This window comes from Mus pahari, chromosome 20 (genome assembly GCF_900095145.1).
Source record: "Mus pahari chromosome 20, PAHARI_EIJ_v1.1, whole genome shotgun sequence".
NCBI lineage: Eukaryota > Metazoa > Chordata > Mammalia > Rodentia > Muridae > Mus > Mus pahari.
The window spans coordinates 37,465,969-37,491,536 of NC_034609.1; the positions used below are offsets into that span (position 1 = coordinate 37,465,969).

At 43.7% G+C, this 25,568-nt stretch overlaps 1 protein-coding gene across 1 annotated transcript in view; it reads left to right on the forward strand.

Moving 5' to 3' along the window:
- The first annotated feature begins 681 nt into the window (after positions 1 to 681).
- Positions 682 to 25,568, forward strand: part of Vat1l (vesicle amine transport 1 like) — a 163,845-nt gene continuing 138,958 nt past the window's right edge. Inside the window, exon 1 of the mRNA XM_021220394.2 lies at positions 682 to 997. Within this exon, the coding sequence (XP_021076053.1) occupies positions 771 to 997 (227 nt within the window). The 5' untranslated portion in view covers positions 682 to 770. The remainder of the gene's footprint in view (positions 998 to 25,568) is intronic.

The window sequence follows — 25,568 nt, forward strand, 5'->3', positions numbered from 1 at the left end:
AGGAGGTACTTGGTCTTCTGGAGGTCCGAGCAGGAAACAGACTTATTCTGGGAGCATCTTTGCTAGAAAAAGCATGGGGACTGAGAACTAACTGTCATAAGGAAGCCACAGAAGTCCAGAAAGAGCATCCCTAGTGACAGGCGTGGGAGTGGGGGCGTCCAGAGGGAAAAGACTGGACCTGGCTCTTTGGAGCGTTGCTTGGGATGTATCTTTAACTTCCCGCACCCCTCTGCCACTCCGCTCAGAACTAGCAGATGGGAAACAGCCCAATTTCCCAGCTATCCCTCCCACCCCTGCCTACCCCCGGGAGAAGAGGCAACCTTGTCTCTGGCAGCATCCTCCTCCAGGCCCAGACATTCGTCTCTGTCCATTTCAAGGCGCCAGAGTCTGTGCCGTATATACCTAAATATTTGGCCTACTGTAGGGGTTGGAGTATCCATCCGGCTTCTCCTTCTGCGTTTGTATTCAAGAGTCTTGGGGAAAATCTGTTTTTAGTGTTGAGATAAATAGCCTAATTTAGGGCCAGCACAAAAGGTGGACTTGACATTTGGTTTGGAGTAAGTAGGAGGAAATGTGAGGGAAGGGGGTGGGGCGCCAGGGCGCGGCTCCTCTGAGGATTACGGCGGAGGCGGTGGACCGCGGCTTTGCTCACAGAGATTGCAGCCATTGCACTGAAGAGCATCCCACATTCAACAGGAGGAACCCGCGGGAGAGCAGACCCGACCCCCTTCACAACCACAGCCTGTGCGCCCCGCGGCCCCTCGAGCGCCATGGCCAAGGAAGGCGTAGAGAAAGCGGAGGAGACCGAACAGATGATTGAGAAGGAGACCAGCAAGGAGCCTGCTGAGGGCGGCGACGGCTCCCACCGCCTCGGGGATGCCCAGGAGATGCGCGCTGTGGTGCTAGCCGGCTTCGGCGGGCTCAACAAGCTGAGGCTCTCTAGAAAGGCCATGCCGGAGCCACAGGACGGCGAGCTCAAGATCCGCGTCAAAGCCTGGTCCAGTATCCACGACTTTTTGGTTTTTCTCTCTTTCCGCGCTGGGCGCACCGGCAGTGGGTGGGAGAGCCTAGATTGGGGATGCTGCCCCAGGTACCGAGCACCCACAGTCAGGGAGCACCCTCCCTGCATTCACACTTGGCTCTCAGAACCTCCAGGGTACCCCAAGCCACAGGAACCTGGGGAGGATGCTCAGAGGTGGCCCTTCTCCCCACACCAGATGTAGGGTGACAGGAAGGATAGTGGCGCCTAGGACTTGAGGTCTGGAAAAATTGCCTTGTGCCCCTCTTGTAGGACAACTCAGCTGCTAATACTGGGAGGGACTTGGTCGTTAGCATGGTTAAAAAAAATAGCAGTCGCCGTGTATATACACGTAGTTCCTGGTGCTAGTTTCTTTCTTTCTTTCTTTCTTTCTTTCTTTCTTTCTTTCTTTCTTTCTTTCTTTCTTTCTTTCTTTCTTTCTTTCTTTCTTTCTTCTGGAGTTTTACATATATGATCCCGCAAGTCAGGTGCCCAGCTTTAGAGGTGAGAAAAAAAACGGATGCTCAGGGAAAATAAATGATCTGCCAAGATCGCTGAGCTGCCAGTAAGTGGTGTGGCTGCCACTTGACACTTGATCTCCCTTTTCACCTCTCTGCGTCCAAATGGGTCTGACGGCAGGGTGCTTGCCCTTGTGTATCTCCTTCCCAGTACAGAAAGGAACTGAGAATCAAGAGGGTTAAATCTTTGGCCTCTAAGCTGGGTGAAAGGTGAGACCAGGGATGCAGCCCTCTCTTCCCCCGCTGTATCTTCTGCTTTCTTCCTGGCTGGGAAAGCCCCATCCTGTTCCTTAGGAACTCCTGTGCTGGCTGCAGAAGGAGCCCACACTCTAAGAGGTCCGCTATTCTCATTTCTCCTGGGGAAACGTGCCTGTGCCTAGACCAGCAGAGATTTCCCCAGTAGTGTGTAAGTGAGAAAGCTTGTCTCTCTGTCTGGGGGAGCCACTGCACTCCCATGCCCCTAGTGCGGTGCAGACTGATGGAGCTGCTCGCTGGACCCAGCATTCTGTAGTAACCGTGAATCTTCCAAGGGTTGTTGGCTGGATCTCCTAAGCCCCTGGAGTTTCTACTTCTTAGAAATAGCAGCATACTCAAACCTGCTTAGGACAGATCTGGAAAGAGAGACAGCATCTATAACCTGACCTGAAGGCAGGGAAAATGCAGAGAGCTCCTGTTGGCCCCCACCACCACCTTGACAGCAGGTGGGTTTTATTTGCCAGATCAGGAGGCAGCTGGTGAGAGCAGCCAGCACTGATCCATGGTTAGTTCTTCATACATGAAACCGGTCCTTCTTGACATTAAACAGTGTTGTGAGGTTTTCTCTGGTGAGTGGAGGATTTCGGGGTAAGAGAGGAAGAATTCGGGCAGTCTGGGGATCCTATAGCTTTCTTTTTTCATTAATTCTTAGGAAGACAGGGTGATTGGTCCCACCAGGCAGAGGTTTTACCCACCCTATTCACCAATACATTGCCAGCATACAGCACCGTTGGTACACTGAGTATTCTAAGTAAGTGGTGACAGGTGAATGGATTGAGGGGGGTAGCTTGGAGGGGGGGTGCAGGTCATCATTTTTCTTTATTTGTTGATAGAAGACCATCGACCTAGCATAATTACCATGCATGAATAACTTTCCTTCCTTAACCACCTCATCAAAAATATTATGCACCTATGTATACATATTTATACACAAGTGTGTGTGTGTGTGTGTGTGTGTGTGTGTGAGAGAGAGAGAGAGAGAGAGAGACAGAGACAGAGACAGAGACAGAGACAGACAGGGAGAGACAGAGAGAGACAGAGACAAAGACAAAGACAGACAGACTTATAAACTCATTCACACTGAAGATAGAGGTCTAGGACCCTTGAGAACATATTCCAAGAATAACTGTTAGGGCCACAGTTTCAAAAAATTGAGCTTCATGTGTAGTACAAATCAGTCTGTATTCTTCAGCTTTCGGTATTTTGTAGCCTCATGGTAACTTCCAGAAAATGCCTATTTTGCAGGGCAGGGATGTTTTGAAATAATTTCAAGATAAAAGTGAGGAGGCAAGGAGGTGATTTTCAAAGCCTGGCATACGTGTTCTTTAATGGAGCCTAAAAATGTGTACGTATACACACACACACACACACACACACACACACACACACCTACACCTCTCTACAGAAGCCCTGCTTATTCAAAAAGCCACAGAGACCTAGTCTATACTAGGAATATAGTACAACAGTGAGATCAGATTGAGTTTTTCTTTCACCAAGTGAGAAGCAGAATTAATCAGTTTGCAAGGCAGCAGCATTGGCATAGCTTGTGGAGATGGCCCTCTGGGTTTGTCATCCTCCACTGGGCTGGGATTGGCTGGTCAAAGAGTCCCATTGATTATAAGTTTCTGCCTTGAGAGGTAACGTGACTCATTCCATGTTTTTATGAATCAACTGGGGCCTTGCAGCTGCAGGTCCTTCTTTTCTCTGCTCTCTGTTTTTTTTTTTTTTTTTTTTTTTTTTTTTTTTTTTTTATTGGAAACCTTTTATTATCAAATAGGATGTCCTTTTTTTGCTTGGAAACAAAGCACAGCCCATCTGAATGACTATTAGATCTAGGATAAAGGTTCAAGTTAGTGACTCTGTAATTATAAAAGTAGACAAGAAGAAGCAGGAAAAAATGGTATTTGTAGACTGATTGGCAGGTATTTTTCTTACAGAACAAATTGAGTATTGGGGACATTGGGTGATTTGTCAAATATATCAGACAACCAGTAGTTAGGATGTGTGTTTTATTTATTTTATTTTTGTGACCTTCAGAAACACCACAGATGTGATTTGCCTCTCTAGACTGTGGTATGTGTGGTTGCATCAGTCATTGCTTTAATACATATGGGCCCATTGTGATTATGTTTAGCTAAGGGGGCCTCTTTGGTTATTCTCAGGGTAATATGGTTTCTCTGGAAATTATATATGTGTTCAAGTGAAGCTCAGAAAGAACCACTGCTTGCTTGGTGCTGTAGGGTTGGAAAGACAGGGTTCTACGCTCTAAAAAAATGTCAGCTAATGGGAAAACCATTTCACAAATTCTGCATTTAATGGGCTATGTAACAGTAGATTTAAGTGCCCAGGTAGCAGATGAGTGTGTGTGTGTGTGGGGGGGGCTTTGGAAAAATGTGGACCTAGGTGTATGTTTGAGCCTCAACTCTTCCTTCTGTGTGACCTTGGTGGCCTTGCCTCACTTCTTTCACGCTTCCAGGTTTCATCTGTGAAACATGGACATTGTGGTGACCTTGTAATGGTATCAAGAGGACGAACTTGAGTTCTAACTTGTCCATTCCTTTCTAACTGGGATACCATGGGCCAGGCTCCTTGACCCAGAGACGGGTTCAGGGAGCCTTTGGCAAGCAGTTTACTAAGAAAGACCTTTCAGGGAGAAGAGAACAGTGCGAATAGGCCAGGGAGAGAGAGCTAAACAAGGGGATGGTCTCTCCCTCTGCAGAGTCAGTTCCTCGCAAGAGCAAGGTCACTGGCTGGGCTGCTAATGGGAACATGGGCTCTCATAAGCACAGGCATACACACAGTAGGGCACAGTTTTCTAGGGAATTATGAGTAGCTGACATCCCCAGAAGGGTTCTGGATGAAGTACATTCTCACTCTTTGGTTGACTTTGCTGATGAGCTACCTAAACCTCAGTGGACTGGTCTGCAAAATGGGGATAATGGTGATGCCTCCTTTATTAATACTGTACTGGAATTGAAGTGAGGTAAGACACACATGGCCTTTGTGGTTAACAAATGACTTACTATCTAAATGATTATTTTTCATTGCCATTACTATCTTATAGAGTCTTGTCACTCAAGCTTGAGTGGTTTTGAAAGGGAAATGATTGATAATTAAACCAGGATATTGGGGGCAAATCAGAAGGATCCTAGACAAACCAGGGGTTGTGGCTCTCCTATCTGATAAGGGTCTGATGACCTGTGACCTTGTTCCCATTGTGTATTTTGAACACCGAGCTGAGTAAGGTTTGAGACTGGCTGAAGGTCTCCAGGTTGGGCTGTAGGAATGTATTTTTAAGTGGCCATTAACAAACCTTGTCTAGTTTGTGGCTCAAATTGGCTCATGGTGGAAAGTCACTAATGGCTAGGGGACATTTATTTTCCCAGAGTGATTTAGAGCGAGAGGCCATAGAAACTGCTAGAAGGAGACCAATTGGATGAAAAATGACTCAGGCTACTCAGGGCCCCATTGGCTGATCTAAAAATGGGCCGAGGGCAGGCCACACCAGAAGCAAGCCAGCAGATAGAGTTCTAATATGTCATGAGGGTATGTAGGTGACAGGGGAAGAATGACCACTTGCTGAAAACTTGGTATGAGCTAGAAATTGAGTGCTTCTATAGATTCCCAAGGTCAATGTCACTAACTCTGTTCTAAGAAAGACATCAGGACTTCAGACTTCCAAGTGAAAGAAAGATACAAAACAAAACAAAACAAAACAAAACAAAAAAACAAACAAAAACCCCCAAAAGACAAAAATCAACAACAACAAAAAAGGCCATATTGTTCCTGGACTCCTTACATTTGAGAGCCAGAGATTAATTAGGAGATCATAATGCTAAAGATAAAGAACAAGAGAGAGAGAGCGAGCACAGAGAGGCAGGCAGACCCAGTGATGGATAATGCAGAAAGAGCTCCATGGATGACTTTTATCCATTCGACACAGAACTGACGAGACTCGAAATTGCATCATGTCTGCCCCAAGACGTCCATTCGTATTTGCGTCACTTCCGTTTCCTCCGTGCTTCTGAGGTATAAAATACCTTGAGGATAAAGTTACCGGGACTGTTGATAAAGAACATTCATGCTCGGTAAACCTTGGAACCACTCGGGGTAGTAGAATCTTTTTTTTTTTTTTCCCCGCCCCTTTGCTTCCTTTGATTAACGGGCCACATTGCAAACACTGACAACTTGAAGACGAGATGTCCTAAATCAGTACAGCATTATACTGTCGCTAATGAGGTTGACAGGATGAAGTATGGCCAGTGATGCGCTCTGAGTTTGTTCAAGTAGCCAGTTGAAGTCTGGAGGGGTTCAATGACACAGCTGCTCATAAAATTGAGAAATTATGCTCAGAACTCCCAGTGCCCAACTTGAAAGGTGCTCTGGCATGGAAATTGGGCTACAGTGTTCTGGGTTCCTCTGTGTTGAATGAAGGGAGCGGGGTTTGACATGAAAGGGGGACTCTGTGCTTCTGCAATGACTCATAATTAGGAGTCCTTTGGTAATGAGCAGACTCGGCCGCCACTCAGGGGTCGGGTCGCTCTGCTCTCCTCGACTCTTGCTCTTGCTTCCTGATTACCTATATCCTTGCTAACAAGGGTTAGGGATGGCTCCTCTTTGTCCAATAATAAGATGGAAATTCTTTGGCCATTTTGTTTTGTTCTTTCTTGAGACAAGGTCTTAGTAGGCATCGCTGGTTGCCTTGGAACTTGCGATCCCCCTCCTTCAGCCCTCCAAAGTTGGAATGTGTGTCATCTTCCCCGGTTTAGATATCCCTGCCCCTTGGCTAGGAGGGAACACAAAATCGGCACGCATCATCACTGGGACCAAATGCCCGACAAAAGCATCTTAAAGGAAGAAAGGTTTATTCTTGGGGCTCACAGTTTGGAGAAAAACAGTGCGCCACGGCGGACAAGGCATGGTGGCTAGAGAGGCTCACTCCATGGTGGGAGGAGCTTGCAGCTGGTGCTGGCTCACCGAGTCATGGATCAGGAAGCAGAGAGCTTAGAAAGGAGATCAGGTTATAATCCTGAAAACCTACCCTGGATTCAGTGATCCACCTCAAACAGCCATGCACGGGCCCCAAAGGTTCCAGTTTCCCAAAATAGCCCCATCAGCTGGAGACCACATATTCAAACACGTGAACCTGGGGGGGGGGGACATTTAAGATCTAACCTGTAACACGGTGGCTCTTCTATCATGTCTAACTCCATGATTTTAACCATAGGGAGCCATCTTGTCCCTTGGAGACTATTTTAATCTTGATTCAATCTATCCTTCCTCCTCCTTCCTCTCTCAGAATCACATATGTTCCTCTCTTCCTCCAACTTTCCCCATTATGATAAAACCAGCAATGGCCATCAAATCAGGACCCCAATAGTAGAAGCAGTAGCTGGAAACACTTATAGTGGATGGCCAAGAAAGGGCTGAGAAATTAAAATTTGTAGTCATATTTTATGTGGTGCAGGATTCATCCAAGTGGAAATAGTTTCACTAAAATAAAAACAAAGTCAATTTCAATTAGCTTAACAATGCCATTTAGGATGTTTTAATTTGCTGAAAGTCACTGATGCCATAATTGTGATTATGTTCCGGTATCAGGTATGTCCTGAAACTTCCTTGGAGTCGATGTTGTGGAATTACAAGTAGTGTAAGATCAAGAGAAAGTAACTCGGAAAGAGCTTGTTCTGAACTAAGGACATATCTCTGTGGTAGAGCGTTTAAATAGCACCCATGAAGCTCTGGGTTTAAAGGAGAAATTATCAGTTCATTCACTCACCCTTTAGAAAGTATAGCTGGAGATGGTTGGTCAACCCTCTTTGGTAGGAAAGCAAGCTGGGCAAGAATCAGTTTTGCCCATTGGAAGTGCCTGGGCTTTGATTACAGGCAGCCTTGATTTAGTATCTTGCTTTCCTTTCTGTTAGACACATGTGTTTGAGCATGAGCTTAGCTCTTGCCTTGCATATAAAAATGAAGATGAAAGTTGCAACATCTGACATGTAGTATGTTCCCATAGACAGCAGCCAGAGCTCAGTGAGAGAGACTGGTCAGAATCCAAAGGTACTTCCTGATGGGCACGGCGACTGATGGCTGACAGTCATGCCCACCATTTCTCCCTCTTGAAGCATTCTTGCGGGGGTCAAAGCACATTAGGCATATCATTTTTTAAATCCTTATCCTCCCCACTCTGGAAGGATGGTCTCCCAGGAATTAACAACCATGTTTTTCGGAAAAAGAAACTGGGAGTTAGAAGTTAGGTAGAAATATTGGGAGACTTTTGTGGATTTGGGTTCTGATCCTAACTCTTCCTCATTGTGACTGTTTATCTTAAGCAAATAGCACTTGTAACTCATCCTAGTAAAAATACCTGATGTTAGGCATTGTGATGATTGGAAGAGTCTATGAAAACCCTCGTTTTCAGTTAATTTTCTCCTTGCTGGGATCAATGCCTAATGACAAGCAAATTAAGGAAGAAATTTGTTTTTCTGGCTTACAGTTTGAGGGGACACTTTCCATCCTAGTGGGGGATGCATGGTGGTAGGATCAGGAGGCCAGCTGCTCATGTTACATTGGCAGTAAGCAAAGAAGAGAATGAATCGAGGTTGTGATATAAAACCTTAAGACTCACCCCTAGTGCTCCACCCATTTTTGCCTGTAAGCCTCCACCTTCTGAAGGCTATACAACCCTCCCACACAGCACTACTAGCATGGACCAAGTGCTCAAACACATGGGCCTTTGGGGATACATTTCATATTCACACTTCAGCTGCTCCCAAAATACCTTGCCTGTAATAGGTGCTCAGTAAAGAACATTTTCCTTTCTGAGACTCTCAGGTTTGAATTGATATCTCTTGGTTCTGAAGCACGTTGGCAGCAACGAGCATGGATTTGATTTTTGATTCTTATCCCTAGGGTTAGGGATAGACTATTCTATTCTCTATAACACTGTTCTATGACTACCATCATACCAGCCCTTGCATTGCATCCATGGGTCGTGGCAAGGATTATCTGACAGTTGAGTATGCATAGATCATCTAGCTTCCCGTGTTTGTTTCACAGTAATTCAAAGGATTCCAAATCCCATGACCTTCAGATCGATCAGTGACATCCAGTGTGAGCCACAAAGCTCACCCAGGCACAGGAATTTGTACCTCCAAGTTCCTAGCACTTCTCTTTCCTAAGATGAATCCTTTTGACATCTTGGCATTTGTCGTAGAAGAAAAAGTTTAATTAGAGCCAGAAGAGACTCTTCATAGGAAAGGGCAGCAGGCATGTAATCTCAAATTAGTTCCTCCGTGTGTGATCTCATACAGGAAATTGGCTGGAGTCATGGCATTGAAATGAGTAAGTTTTATGTTTGAAGGCTCAGGAGACAGCATTGACACTCCTGTGGAAAGTGCTGCCCCGTCTTTGAATGTGATATTTTCTTCATAAGAGCATGCAGTCAGCTGCTGCCTTTAATCTTCTTTTGCTAGTGACCCCCCTGACTCTTCCTTCATCTACTCTCATCTTCAGCACTGGCTGGGAGCAGGGCATGCCAAATAGCACATTCCCCAACAAAACCCTGTTTGCAGGCTAAAGCATCAGGCCTGTTACTCTCAACTTCTCTAAATGAATGTGGTCCCCAGAGCTCAATGCAAGATAATTATCACCTATGCAAGGAAGCATCATGATTCATATCTTGGAATGGCACTGTGGGCAAGCCTTGTGTTATAAAATACTCTGTATTTGAAGTGAAGGGGGCCTGCATGTAAACCATGTGTCTGAACATCTTAGAAGCTTGTATAACTATGCAATGAAACCTCAATTCGTTCATAGGTGATAGAGGCATAATAGTGCCAATGGGGTAAAGTTCTTGTGTAAAGAAGGATAAAAATAGATAATGGGGACTTTGGGAATAGTTCAGTTGGTAAAGTGCTTGCAAGCCCAAGTGTAAGGACCTGAATTCAGTCCCCAGCTCCCATATAAAAAGCCAAGTGTGGGGATATACACTTATAATCTCAGCATCAAAGAAGTAGAGAGACAGGTAGATCCTCAAGACTCAATGGCCAACCATGGTAGCCTACTTGATGAGCCCAAGGTCCTAGCGAGAGACTGTCTCAAACGAGACAACAGAATGATACAAAACCAAGAAATAAAACGGACAGACAACTTCTGGGGACTGATAACCACATTGATTTCTGGTTTCCTCTCACAGAAGCACAGATATGGATATCTATTCACACATGCACTTACACATCTCACACGGACACCCATAATATACCCACACATACATACACACATACATACATACATACATACATACATACACAGAAAGGTAGTAGACCTAAAGTACCTAAGGGTGATATTGGTGTGTTAAATGTTTGTTGAATTAATGATTTCTGTTGTACCTATTACGTGTCCAAAAAACATTACTGGTGTAGAAGAAATACAAAGAAAGTCTCCAGTACTCCGTAAAACTTCTTCCCTGTGTGTAATGCGAGGGATAGAACCTGGTACCCTATGCATGCTTGACAAGTTCTTTATTGTTGAGTTGCTCCCCTAGCCCTCTCTCATAAGGTTTTTTGGAGAGACCCCCACCATTCATCCCCTACATGTCTCCCCAAAAGTTTGCAGTACCCCCAAGATCTAGAGAAACCTTGGGAGAATACACCAATACAGATTCCTAAAGAAAGAGCAGAAGGAGTAGGATGCAGATAAGTTGTGCTCCTATAGTGTGCCAGGACATAAACCAAGCTTAGAAACCTTCAGAGGGACCAGCAGCCTGTTCCTTCCTGACCTCGGCCTTGGTCGCTTCTCTGCTGACCATGTGACAGGTCCCTGCCCTAGATATCTCCTACAGTGACTCTCCATCTTGAGACTGACAAGGGTGTCAACCCCTAGCTTTGGCTGTTTGGTTTTAGCAAGCCTCCATACAGCAGAAATGTTTTTCTTCTGATTTTCATGTAGCTGGGAAAGAATTTGATTGGTCACTGCTTGGCGGCCTCTAGATTTCTCTCACTCTCTCTCCCAAGTCCCCAAAGGAATAAAGACCTTAGACTTTATTTGTCCTGTTCTCTCCTACACTAGCCTAAAATAATACCACTGTGGGAATAACAGCCCACTTGGAATGTTTGTGTGTGTGTGGGGGGGGGGGGTTGGGGCTGGCATACAGACAAGCTTGTATGAATGTTATATATGCATCTTGTGTGTGAGTGTATTGTGTGTGGAGGAATAGATACTCCAAAATCAACAAAGAACAGTGATCAAACGATATAGGTAAGAACTACAAAAAATATACAAACAGAGCAAGACATAATTATGGAGAGAGAGAGAGAAAGAGAGAGAGAGAGAGAGAGAGAGAGAGAGAGAGAGAGAGAGAGAGAGAGATTTTCAAATGAAGCAGATGTATTTAGGGAGTGTATGTGTCCATGTGTGCAGCTAATTTGAAGAAGAGGCTATGGATTTGAAAAAGAGTAAGGAGGGGCACCTGGGAGGATTCGGAGGTAGGCAATGGAAGGGGAAATGATGTAATTATGTTGTAATCTGAAAAAGTAAAAGAATTTCCTTTTAAAGGGAAAGAAAAGAAGCACACTGGACTGATTATAATGGCGGCCCTCTCTGGGCATAGACAGTTCCACTCCTCTCTCCCCTCTGTGTTTTTCTGAGTCAAGATGTCACTGAGTTGCACAGACTGGCCTTGAACTCACCGTGTGGCTTCCCACTCAGAGTCCTTACCTTCCTTAGTGCTGGAATTGCAGGTACATGCTGCCACCGTGCCTAGGTAGGAGAGACTCTCATCCAGAAAAGATTGGAGACCAGAGCAAGGACTGGAACTGTAGCCCTGTTCATTCCCTTTTTAGGATCTTACATTTCTTATTCCAAAGTTACTAAATAACATAGAATAAAGTCTTTCATACCTGTTTAATAATCTTGGAAATTCTAACATCACCAATGAACGATTATATACCAAGTAAGGACTAAGTTAATATAGACATTCAATAAATATTCACAGGATAGGTAAATAAATGATTGACAGTATACATAATAATTAAGGCTATTGTAACATAGCCAGTGGCTACTTAGGGTAGATGTAGCTTTAAGTTTCCCTCCCTCATCAATGAGAAACCTGCATCTATCTAGCATTTTTACCCAACAAGAAAGGTAATCTCTTTGAACATCTGCAGCTGGTGGATCTTTGAGTGAGGACTGGATGAATCCCAGAGGAAATACATTTTTCAGAGAGTTTTATTTCTTCTTAACACACCATGTGATTGTGGGACCCAGAGTTATTTCCCTCATCTCTAATAACTACCTTCTCTGGGCTGGGAAATGTGGGGCTTTGAGCTCTGAGGCTACTCTGTAATTTTCTCCCTATTGACCTCCGTCTCTTCCAGATGCTGGAGGCCAGGGCTGTCTGAGAGAACCTGGGGGCTGCTCCTGATAACTGTTATTCCTGGGGCGCTCACTCAGACTGTGCATCAGCAACAGAATTTGAAAAGAAACTGTACTTCCATGACTCTGGTCCCATCTTTCTTTGTTACGAATTAGCCCCCATGCCCTCTCCTCAATCTTCAAATAGTTGGATGTATTTCCTATGGGCTGTTGTATGGGTGCTCGGAATATGGTTCTCTTGTTTTACCCTTTAAATTATGACCCTTTTCTGTCATCCTTTTTGGCCCCCATCACCCCTGAAGCATCCATATTATACATCTATTTTGTGCCCACTCTGCCTATAGTCATATTCTCATGGCTTGAAGATAACATAAGGATGCCATCATCATTTCCTTTATGTCATTTATTATTATTATTATTATTATTATTATTATTATTATTATTATTATTATACCATTATCCATATCTTAATAACCCTCATGGAAGCCTTATTTTGTGTTATGGACACTATTCTAAGGGCCCTGTAGCTATCTCTAGGATGCCAGATGAAGAAATGGAATTGAGAAGTGAGTGAATTGGATCAAGATCTGAGCTAAGGATGTAGCTTAGGTCAATGGTAGAATGTTTGCTCAGCGAGTATAAGACCCTGAGTTTGAACCTCAGCACCACAAAAGAATAACCACCCAGATAATAAGACAAAGCTTAGATTTGAGCCTGGTGGGAAAACAGCTTGATGGGTTAACAAATCCAACATTGATACATGATAGCTGTCTTCATCCTCGCCTAGATTCTCCCACCCGTTTTTCTCATTTCCTGCCCGCCCCCCCTCAGAGGACACAGTTGTTTTTCAAGAAAATAGATACACAAGGCACAGTGCCATGCAGATACTTTGTGTCCTGAATTTGTGTGAACTCTGGGGAGACTCACTACCTTCTCCGTAGCTCCCTTCTTCCTCCCTAACAGTTATTAGTTCTCGTCTTTGGTAGGAGAAGAAAAACAGGCCTTGCGTGGGATCAAAGAGAATTGCTTTTCCATTTATCTGTGCTACCGTAGTTCAGTCAGCTAATGGAGAGCTATTAAGACCACCGTTCTTGTGATTGGTCTGAGTGATTCCGTAATTGGATTCTTTTTATCCTCCCAGCAAAACTCACTAAAATCGTTCCGTATGGGGGTTTGTCATACACTCTGACTCAACCTTGCAGTCAGAACTGGAGAATGCGTCATGCAGGCCTTGGTGTAACCTTCCCCTTCTCCAAACAGCAGCTTCAGTTCAGGCCTTCTTCATCTGACCTGGGGGACAGCCAGCACCTCTGGAACAAGAGGAGATAAATAGCAAAGGCCATTGTTACCCTCTTCCCTCTTCCTCCCTCCTCCCTCCTCCCTCCTCTAAGCTGCAAGGCCTGTGTCCTCAGCCAGTGGCACTTGGCTCCTTCCTTAGGCAGCTTGCTATTCCCTTCCTAGTCGCACTCTTTTCTTTCCATTCTTCAGCATAACTGGGCTTGTTCTCTCCTGAGTAGATACTAAACCTGAAACATAACGGAGAAGCCATGTCAACCCAGTATCCTAGAAAACAAGCAATCTGGATCCATGAGAGAAAGGAGCTTGAGAAAAGGCTTGAAAATAGTGTTTTCCTGTTGACACCGCCTGGTGCCTCCTGCTTTCTTCAGACTCTCTCTGCTCTCTTCCCTCCCTCCCTCCCTCCATCCTCCTACCCCCCCTCTGTGTGTGTGTGTGTGTGTGTGTGTGTATGTGTGTGTGTGTGTGTGTGTGTTTCCATGACTGTTCAGAGCCTTGAGCAAGCAGTATCTTCCTCTTTTACTCTCCACCTCATTCATTCATTCATTCATTCATTCATTCATTTGTTGGTTCATTTGTTTGATTTGAGACAGGATCTCTAATTGAGCCTAGACCTCCCCCATTCAGCTAGACTAGCTAACCAGCAGGCCTCATGCCACTCCTGTCTGCCTCCACAATGCTATATTACAAAGGTGGATGGCTGCGCCTAGCTCTCCACAAGGGTGCTAGGGATCTGAGCTAAGGCACGGCAAGATTTTGACCAGCTGAACCGTTTCTCTTGCCCCCTCCCAGTTTCTAAACTCTGTCCTTACTCTCTGGTCTTTTATATTTATCTTGACCCTCTTTCCCCCTTCCACTTTCCAGGGGTAAATCTTTGCTCTTTCCAACACACTTCAATTCAGCAAGCCTTCGATTTAACCTGGTTCTCCCTCTCCTCGTTACACTAGAGTACAGCCTGAGCTGCCAGACAAGCGGGGCTGAGAGATAAAGAGAAGGGAAAGAGAGGGGAAAGCTCAAAACTCGCGGATGTTTTCCTGTTTGAGTCTCCAGTGGAAGAAACACTGTTTGGCAGCCTTTGATGTGCCCCGTACTAAGCATGTTTGGAAGATAGACTTCTGGAGTTGCTAATTACCTATGGGGAAGGTAGAAGCCTCATGGTCCTGCTACCATCTCCTTTTAAAGCTGATGCACTTAAATATTAATGACGCAACATTTGAAATTCAGTTCCTTAATGCTATGGTTTGAATTTGAAATACCTCCCCCACCCCCCACGGATTCATGTGCTGAATACTTGGTCCCTAGCCACTGACACTATTTTGGGATGTTCTGGAAGCTCTAATGGGTAGGACCTAGATGGAGAAATTGATACCCAATGCACAGTATGGACATTATGTTTGGTCCCCAGATCTCTGCTGCCCTGCTTCCTGTGTACCATGAAGTGAACAGCCCCTTTCCCCATGTTCCCACCACCATGCTTGCCTGTTTTACAACACACCCAGACTCAATGGAGTGAGAGACTGGGGACTGAGTGTCTATAGATGTAAGCCAAATGAAAACATCCCTTCTCTTCACTTGGGTATTTGGTCATATCAACCATAAAAGTGACTACTGTATTCAGCCACAATGACCACATTTTAAGTGTTTGGTATCTGTATGTATGTCCAGTGGCTACAATATTGGCAAGCCTAGATAGAGGCTGTTCCCATTACCATAGGATGACATAGATGTAACCATGCTAGTCTTTACCTCTCTCCATTTGTCCTATTGAAACAACAGTTTTTTTATATATCTTGTAATCGGTAGCAACATCCTGGGAAATAACTGTCCTACTATAGCAACAGTGGACTGTTTCTGTTTGGGACTCCTGTGCCCTTGATAGCTTTATGAAGAAATCAAACTGGGGTCACACTGAAGCCTTTTTCCTCTCCGTGGAGAGGTGGGTTAGAGCCGGAGGGTTTGAAGAATGGATGTAAAAGCACGTCCATCCAGTTCTTCCATTTGTGAAGCACCCAATCTCAATGAGACAAGTAAATAGCTACTTTCTCTGTGCTGGCCGTGACCCTTGTATAGTAGCCTCTTGTGGAATTGTCACACTGTGTCGTCATTTATTTTGCTGAGCTCTGAACTCCTGGGAGGCACAGATGTCACGGTCAGTGTTGTAGCATCATTGCCTAGCCAACCCCCAAAACACAGAGGGTCTGTTGAATCTAAATTGGATGAGAATGAATGTTCCAGCCAAGCAACTGCTGCCAAGAACTCTTCTGGAGCGCATGCCTTGGTCAGCACACAGCATGGAACATAGAGATGTTAACCTTTTCGGCAACTGTCATAGGAACAAATACCTCCTGCTTCTCCCAGGGGTTGGGTAGATAAATACCTCAAAGTCTCCCAAATCAAAACCGTTGGTCTTGGCATCAAAGACAGCTTACTTGTGCCATGCTTTTCTGTGTCTGTTGAAAACTGGCTCTGGCTATTTACATTCTCAATATGTCTCTTTGGCTATTTTATTACATGGTGAAAATACCATTGGAGCGTGTCTTGAATACTAATTGAGACAGATGATCTGAATATAGTTCTTTTCCCAGACACACCAGCAATAAAGAACTCACACAGCTATATCCTTTCCTAATAGCATCCATCATCACTGTTCGTGTTAGAGAGGAAAGTATCTGGGTGGGGCAATAATCCCATTAATAGGAAAATGGTAAGCTATGGAAAAACAACTTTAGATGGATTGGGGAATTCTTTATTTAGCATATAGGTGTAAAAGCTTGATTATGTAACAATTGTGGTTAGAGAGGGCAGGCAGAGTTATATGGATCCAGACTCCAAGGGGACTGTGGCCAAGAAAAGTTGGAAGAAGTGGGTAGAGCCATCAAAAACACAGTCTTCCCACCCTCTGATTGATCCTGGGTCTTCTCCATACTGTGACTCACTCAGGACAGTTCTGGCTGTCCTCATATAAGATACTCATTGAGAGTTACATACAAGGCATCCTTGCTTTGCACATAATTTCCCTTCCAAGAGCAAATTATTTTCACAGTCTTGAGATATCAAAACGGGTACTTAAAAAGCCAAGAAAGGGAAAAAAAAATATGAACAAGATTTTTCTGAGGTCAATCAATACCTATTTTCCCGGGCATGCACATACTACCAGCTGAGAGTAACAAACAGAGACCAAAACTATGGTTCTGAAGAAATAAAACGAATCAAACATTTGCTTCTTTGACCCTACCTGGATTGGAGTTAAGCGCTTTGATGAACATATTATTGGCAAAACAAGACCAGAATAATAAGTGGCCCATGATCTTTGACTGTTTCTGCTTGGTCAGAGCCTCACCTCAGATCTGCTTGGTCCCTCTCCTAACTGGTAGAGGCTGTCCCACATGCTAAGGTCCTTGCTGCTCATTGAGGGTCAAATTCCACTTAGAGTGTGAAGGGCTTTTCTTTGATGACACCTGTTCTGCAGCAGCCTGTGATCTCAGCTTCCTACGAACATAGAGGAAGCACTTGGATATAATCTAATGCTGACTTTTACACCGAGACATATGTAAATCCTGCAGGTATTTTTGTGGCCCTGCCTGCTAAGCCCCTTCTGTTTTCTTTTTCCTTGGTCTCTGTCCCCTTTCTTTGTCCTTTGATCTTCTTAATTCCTTGTTTTCCTTTTCTCTTACTATGTCACATGCTTAATTAATGGTCTTATTCTAATTTCAGGTTTTATATAATTAGTTGTTAGGATGCATAAGACCTTCCTTCTCAGGGCCCACCAAAGAAAGGCCCCAACTTAGTGACTACCCTCTGTTCGGTATGAATGAGGTATCTCTCAGTATCATCCAAACCCTTGCAAAGGATCAACCACAAAAGGGAATGGGGAGTCTTTGCTGGAGCACCCTAAGTGTCCACTAAATTATCCCATGTGCCCAGCACTAGTGGGCCCGATGGATTCAGGATTCTTTTGCATGAAACCTTGAGAACATGGAGAAAGCCTCAAGGTATTAAGTTTAGGTGGGCAGAGTGACACCTTTGTTTCTTTTCTTGTTGCTCTGATTAAAGAAAAAAAAAATACAAACAAAAGCAACTTAAGGGAGAAAGAGGTTTTCTTTGAGCCAGAGTTCAAGGGTAGTGTCAGTCATGGTAGAGAAGTCATAGCAGCGGAAGATGGAAGCAGCTGGTGACCTCATAGTATGTCAGAGAAGAACCCGTTATAGTTCTTAGATTCAAGACTCGAGTACTTGTGTCAATGCCAGTGCCTTTCATGATCAGTCAAGGCTTAGTTTTCAACAAAATACTCCTTTAAGCTGAAATCTGTTCAGAGAGAATTCTTGATGCTCCCTGGCTGCCGGGACACGATCTCTGCTCTACCACGCCCTCCCCATCACAATCAGGAATCAGATTGATATTTCAATGCTGTTGTCGGATCCCTTTCTCCATTTATACAATTCAGGATCCTAGCTAGATAATGGCGCCACCCACAGTAAGCAAGTCTTCCCATCTGAATTAATCCAATCGAGATCATCTCTCACAGTCAGGCCCAGAGGCCTGTCCCCCTCTAGGGTCTGTCAAGTTGACAGTTGACACTAACCATCTCAGCAAGAGTCAGCTTTGATATAGGGACCCCTTTTCAATGGTGAAAAGTTGGTCTGTCTCAGGATCTCAGCACAATGTGTTGGGGAGGGCATGGCAGAGCAGAGATCGTGTCCCAGCAGCCAGGAAGCAGCGAGAATTCTCTCTGAGCAGATTTCAACTTAGAAGAATATTTTGTATCTGGGTGGGGCAATAATCTCATTAATAAGAAAATGGTAGGCTATGGAAAAACAACTTTAGATGGATTGGGGAATTCCTTATTTATCATATGGATGTAAAAGCTACTTAACAATTGTGGTTAGAGATGGCAGGAAGAGTTATATGGATCCAGACTCCGAGGGGACTGTAATAACTGTTCTGTGAGCATGAGGGAATAACATGCTTTAAAGTGGTTATTTCACCACTGCTCTGGTAGTAGATTCTGACATATGTCACCAGAATATTATTTTAGGGCCTCAGTCTTTATTCATCCTGCTACTGAGTACTATGCCTACTGACAACTTATAGCCCATCCCCATCTAAAGAATCAATTTTGGCCAAAGAGATGTGCCCCCTTGTCCAGGATGATCTGTCTGTCTGTCTGTCTGTCTGTCTGTCTGTCTCTGTGTCTCTGTCTCTCTCTGTGTCTCTGTCTCTGTCTCTGTCTCTGTCTCTCTCTCTCTTTCTCTCTCTCTCTCTGTCTCTCTCTCTCTCNTCTCTCTCTCTCTCTCTCTCTCTCTCTCTCTCTCTCTCTCTCTCTCTCTCTCTCTCTCTCTCTCTCTCTCTCTCTCTCTGCAGCTCTCAACCTGTGACTTCTCAGTACAAGATATAAAGCCTACTTCCTTTGTCTTGACTAAGAACTGCTAAGAGGACAAGAGTTTTCATGGATTCAGAAACCTCTGTACGAGAACATCAGAAACCAACCTTTCCTCCACCCAATCCAACTTCCCTCGCAATGATCCAAGTATCATTCCCTAGGGTCCTTACTGTCAGAATGCATGAAAATCTCCATCGTAGAGTCTGTTTCCCAGTGAACTTGGCCTTTGATGCCCTCTTTGTGTTAGGAGAGTGGTGGTGGTCGAAGCAGCTCACACTTATGGAGCAGCTGCTGTGTGAGACCAGTTCAGTATCACAAGTACTCAATATTAGATCCACACCAACGCCATGACCAATGGAATGCCCAATGCTGAAGACTTAATCCCCAAGGAAGTCATGTATAGAAGGGAGAAAATTAAAGTGGAGGGCTTAAATACGTCTTCGGGGATGGCAGAGGATCTCCGGACCACTTCTTTAATAAACCTTTGGGGTGTCAGTGTTCTGACTTCCTTGCTACCTTCTATTTTGGCACATCCCTGGTGGCCACCGAGTGTTCTGCTTCTATGTCCTATAAAAGTACTCATCCCATCATACTTTAGGGAACTTGCAGGAATTTGTTCCTATGAGGATTTAGACATGTGTGAACTCTGGGCTTCAAAGACCTAGCATACTGCTTGGTAAAAACATCAGGTGCTCAGCGTGCTGAATGCAGAGCTTCAATCTTTGTAACTGGGAATGCTGGGTAATATCTTCCAAAGGAAGTAAGTAGGGAGGTTGTGGATTTGTATCATCCCTCCCATTTTGGTATTGTGAACCTCAACATGCCCCCATTTTGTCCTTTGTAAAATTAGGACAATATCATTATCTCTTAGCATTATTATGAACATTGTACAAAGTAAATGGTACTATATGTATAAGCCACTTAGCCTCAAATGCAGTAAGCGCCTCATAACTGTGGTCTATCATATTCACTGGCCATGAATCAGTTGATTTTTCTCCTTGGGTTTTATCTTCAGAGAAGTCCGTTAGAAAGAACCCATCCCTTCTTGCACATTCCTCTGCATGGGAAGGGCTGACACTACTTACCACAGCGGTGCCTTGCAACCCTTTTGACAATGGGGATTACCTAGCACGTTTGCACGTTTGTTACTCTCATACCACTGCGACCATGCTCTCTAACAAGAATTCTTTTGACTCTCATTTTTGGAGTGTTTCAATTCAACATGGCAAGGGAGCCTAGGCAGCTTAGTTCACGGTTCGATGAGCACGAAACAGGCTTGTTCACATGGAAACAAAGCAGGAAACAGAGAGAATGAGCACTTGTCCCCATTTTCTTACTTCTGCCCTATATCTTAGAAGTCCCACGGACTTCCGATTAGCAGCATTAGCCAGGAAGCAAACATTCAGATCATGACTCCATGGGGGCACATTTTAAATTCAAACTATAACACTTAAACTAAAGACCCTCTGATCTGGGGCAGAATATTCATGCTTACAGGGAGAAAGGACTTGAAGGGGTCTTGCCATGTACCCAAAGACACAGAATCTGGGTTACTCAGCCAGGCTACAGTGGGAGAAGGCACTGACTGCTCCCAACCATGGGCAAGGTGATCTTAGTCTCTCCACTGAATACTCACTGCACAGGAACTCAGGACATCTTGAAGCTATTTTATAGAACCAGAAGAATCTGTGAGTTGAGGATCTTCCAGATTCAGCTTATATTTTACATTTCTGTCACAACCTCTCTTGTTGGCTTTTTATAAATATCATTAGCAGGGACATGGCAGCCGATCTAGTAATTTTTTTTTATCAGCAATTTGGACTTAGATAATAATGGCTTGGTGACAGCATGATCAGAGAACAGAAGTTTATGAAGGCCAGCCAAGGTTTTGGATCAAAGAATTGGGATCCAAGAAAGAAGCAGACAAATTAGACCAATGAAGCTAATCTAATAAGACTACATCTAACAAGGCTAAATATAATCTTCTGGACCAAGATCAGAAATCTCACCTGTCCTGGGAGATTTTTTTTTTTCATATCTGTCTAATGACCATCTTTCAATTCTTACCAAATCTCATTACAATAAGGACATGAAGTTTTAGCTCAGGGAGATGTGTTGGTAATTCTCCAAGCATTTTCCACTGCTTGGCAGCAAAGCTTGGAAACTTGATCAATTGAGTCAGAGGTAGGGACCAACAATCCACCTTAACAAGCTTTCTTGGGAATTCTAATGCACAATAAGATTTTCAAACCAGGACTGGGAAGAGGGCTCAGTTGATAAGGTGTTTGCCACATACGCATAGGACCGGAATTCAATCCCCACTCCCTATATCATAAACCAGGTAAGTCCATGATGCTTGCTAATGATCCAGCCTAGCTGAATAGTGAGTCTCAGTACCAGGGACAAATACTGTCTCAAAAACTAAGTAGACAACACCTGAGGAACTGCATACTAAGGCTGACTACTCATCTCTGATCACAAGAGCATACACAGGCACTTATAGACCATACACTTATGTACCATGACATATATTTGCATCCTCCAACACAAATAAGTGCATTTGTAAATAACTGTAAAAATGTTTACGATTTAAGTATATTTAAGATTTCTAGGACTCCAAGACTCCCGAGTTAAGATAAGATGAAGTGGGGCTTTAAGACAAGTTCATGAATCGAAGGAAGGGAGATGGTTCAGTGGATGAAACACTTGCACTAACAGGAGGACCTGAGTTTGGATCCCCATCACCCATATAAAACCCAGGTGGATGTAGAAGACCCTGTGTAATGTCAGCACATGCAGGAAACAAAGACGAGAGATCTCTGAGGCAGGTTGGCTAGCCAGGTTAGCAGAGTTGGTGAGCTCCAGGTTCAGTGAAGGACCCTGTCACAGTAGATAAAGTGGAAAGGGAACTGGGAAAATACACGATACCAGCTTTGGGCCTCTTTATGCATATGCTCACACACACACACACACACACACACACACACACACTTCCTCCTAGAATGGGAATAAATGCCACAGGATATGTAAAGTAAACCACCAATTAATGGGAGGGGAAGAGGAAAGAAATCCAACAACAACAACAAAAACCCAATCAGTTCATATACTATCCTAGGCCTCAAAGACTAAAACATCCTGGGTTATAAGTGTAGGGGAAACAATTGCATCTTCACATAGCAAGTCTGTATTGTAGCAAATGATCATAGGGCACAAGAACAGTCCTTCTGTAATAAGACACTGAAAGTGATTTCGTTAGTGGTCTGCCTCTTAACTGTACCGATGGCAGGACAAGCTTTGTGGGTTCTGAGGAGAATACAGACTGAGTAGACGGTGGAGATTTTGTGATCTGTGTCCATGTAAATGTGCATTCAAGACACGTTTTCACCGTGGTGGTCTTCACTTAATGGCATAACGTTGCTTGGAGCCCATGATCAGGGTTGAGGTTACTGACGATCTGGGGAAAGAATGGGCTGGCAGAAGCCCTAAAATTCCTTCACGTCAACCCTTTTTTAAATTGGGAAGCAAATACACCATGCCTGGGCTGACTGGTCCATTATTTACTCCACAGTACCTTCTAAAGAATACAAATCTAGCACCTTGTATCTTTGTTAAGATTGTTAACCTATGAAACGTTAGCATTTTAAAAACTAGCATATTCCAAATGACAAGAGGTGAGAGTGCAAAACAGTCTCCTGTGGTTTGTAAATAACAAGATGTTGATTTAATGGTTAAAACCCCAGCTCGGAAGTCAACAGTAAAAGGATGTGCATGCTTATTCAGGTCCTATGAGATGACCTTGGATAGGGTGCTAGATTTCTTTTCTACATGGAGATTAAAATGGTCCCTACGTCGGCACTCACAGGTAGTGTCTTCATTACAGGAGCAGTGCGCATCGATGCCGACCACATGATACGGACAGTGTGACATCTCTCACTACCTCTCCAGAGACTTCCTAGGTGACATGCTTCACTAAAGAAAAAAATTATAGAGGCCAAGGAAGGCTAGCTCCTATGATGAGTCCATATCTTTATCCTGGCCAGGGTGTATCCGCCTGGACACCAATTCTACTCTTATTTTAAGTAGAAACCACAGGATAGGGGCCATTAGAACAGTGTGAGAGCTGGGAAGGACCCTGTGATGGTCTGTAATGCATGGAGTGAAGTGAAGGGTCTAGAATCTACATACTAACATATCCTCTCACCACTAGGTTTCCTTTTAGTCTTCTTGCCTCTAAATCTGAGAGCCTTGAGCTTTGTACGTTTGGTTGATCTTGCATTTTACAGTGTCTTGGGCAATAAAATAGGAAAGAAGTCTGAAGGCCTTTGTCAAGTCTCAGCTCTGCCACATACTACACCCAGAGCCTTTGGCAGCTCCGTTTTTCCATGGGATTCTTAGTGTGTATGTCTATTTGATAGGCGAACTGATACTTGGATGTTTTATGTTTTCTGGAACTAAAGAGATTTGCATGGAAATGTATTGTGAGCTCCACTATACCAGGTAAATGTAAGGCAATATTATTTAAAAGGAATGTCCCCAAATGCCTCCATATTTCCTATTATGACATTAGAACCCCCCTGTTATGATTACAATTCTTCAGAATACCTTCTTCACTCTTCAGCGCTTCAGGATACTATGCGTCAGTAATAGCCTGTTATACCTAATTTCTGACTAGCAATTTAGTATAGGAGGAAAAACAATGGTTTACATATATAATGTATATAATATATTCAATATATAACTTATAATTATCAATATGGTAACGTGTTGATATTAATGTGTTAATATCAATAATAATCTGTTAATATTAAATATATTATATATTAAAATTATATAGTGTTTTTAGGTAGGATTATATCAGAACATTAGTAAGTTCTTTCAACCACTATTCTGCAGTGACATCACATATTTGAAAGCTGTACTACACGACTCAATTTAGAGATGTAAAGAGACCCTGCCAGGTGCTTGTGCATCCACAAACTCTACTGTGCCTTCTAGGTCACGATGGACCATATACCCTCAAACTGAGAGCCAAAATAAATTGTTCTTCCCTTAAGGAAAAAACTCAGTAAGAGAGGCATCTAGAGGTTTTGTCCACCCTGGCCCCCATGTGCCTAGCTAGTCCTTAGCAACTCTCCTGCAGTAGTGTCCAGGGAAAAATCAGCTTATCTCCGAGAGGACTGGAAATGGTAATTATGAAGCTGTGTGGCTTGATTGGCCCCTGTTTTGTTTTGCCTTTGTGGCCATGAAAAATAAAAGCAGCAAGGGCAATGGCTTTTGTTTTCATAATTCTAAACAGCATTGCTTTATCTGGAAAAATAAAATGAGTAATGTTTCAATGGGTGGTTGACGGTAGTATTGCTTCTTATGTAGTTATTCATTTTATGAGACCAACACCACACAGGGGATTCAAGTAAAGAGATCCCAGTAGGAAGATGTGAGAATAACAAGGAACTCAGAAAGCAGGAGGAATGGTGGGACATCAAGGGGCTCTCTTCAATTCCCGACTTTTGGGAAACAACCATTTGTTGGGGTGATGTAGTTGCTTATATTAAAAATGGCTCCTGGGGCTAGAAAGATGACTCTGTAGTTAAGAACACTGGCTGCTCTTCTAGGGAACCCGAGTTTGATTTCTCAGCACCCACATGATAACTCACAACCATATTTAACTACAAACCCAGGGCATTCAACACCATCTTTTGGCCTCCATGGGCATCAGGCATGAATGTGATAATGGATCAGTGGTTAAGATAGTATCCTGCTCTTGTTGGGGACCCCAATTTAATTCCTAGCACCCACATGAGGTGGCTGAAACTGCCTGTAACTCCAACATCAGGGGGTTCCACACATCCAGGCTCATCCATCAGGTGCCTGCTGCATATGCACATACTCAAATGCAGACACAAACACATATACATAATTAAGAATAAGGTAAATCTGTTACAGATGTTACCCTTGAACATGCCACATCATCCAACATGGTGGGTGGAGAAGTTTCCATTAAGGGGGAGCATATTCAGGAGGCTGGGAGGATGGCCTTTGCCTTCCAAAGGGCCCTTTACAATATCCAGATCAACTGAGGGAAGATGGGGAACTCACCTCACACATGATCAGGAAAACCTCAATAAAGTGTTGAGTTTTCAACCCATCCTTCAAGGAAGTCATCTTCTTTGACTTCCTCTGTCCTGTATGAATGAGACCAACAGTTGAGAATGTTTGTTCTACAAGCTCAAGAACCTGAGTTCAGATCCATGTAAAAAGCTAGGCATGGCGTTATACATGCCTGTGACCTCAGCACAGGAGGGAGGAATGGACAGGAGAATCACTGGGGCTAGATGCTGCCAGATAGATTCGAATTCAGAGAGACTCTGACTCTAGGATATAAATTAGAGTGGAATAGAGGTGACCATCCAGTGTTCTCTGGTCTCCATGTAGGCATGTACACACATACATACTACACCACATACACACACACATACACACATACATGTGCATCACATTCACACATAATGTACTGTATTCTATAAGGACTCAAGTTTCTATTATGCTTGAAGTCAAATTCATCCATATGTGTGTGTGTGTATATATATATATATATATATATATATATATATATATATATATATAAGATAATACTGACTTATTCTGTGTGTCTCTATTTTCCTGCTTTGGAAATGGGTACCATAATTCATTGCTCATGTCAATATCATTGAGTTTGAAATAATGAAAT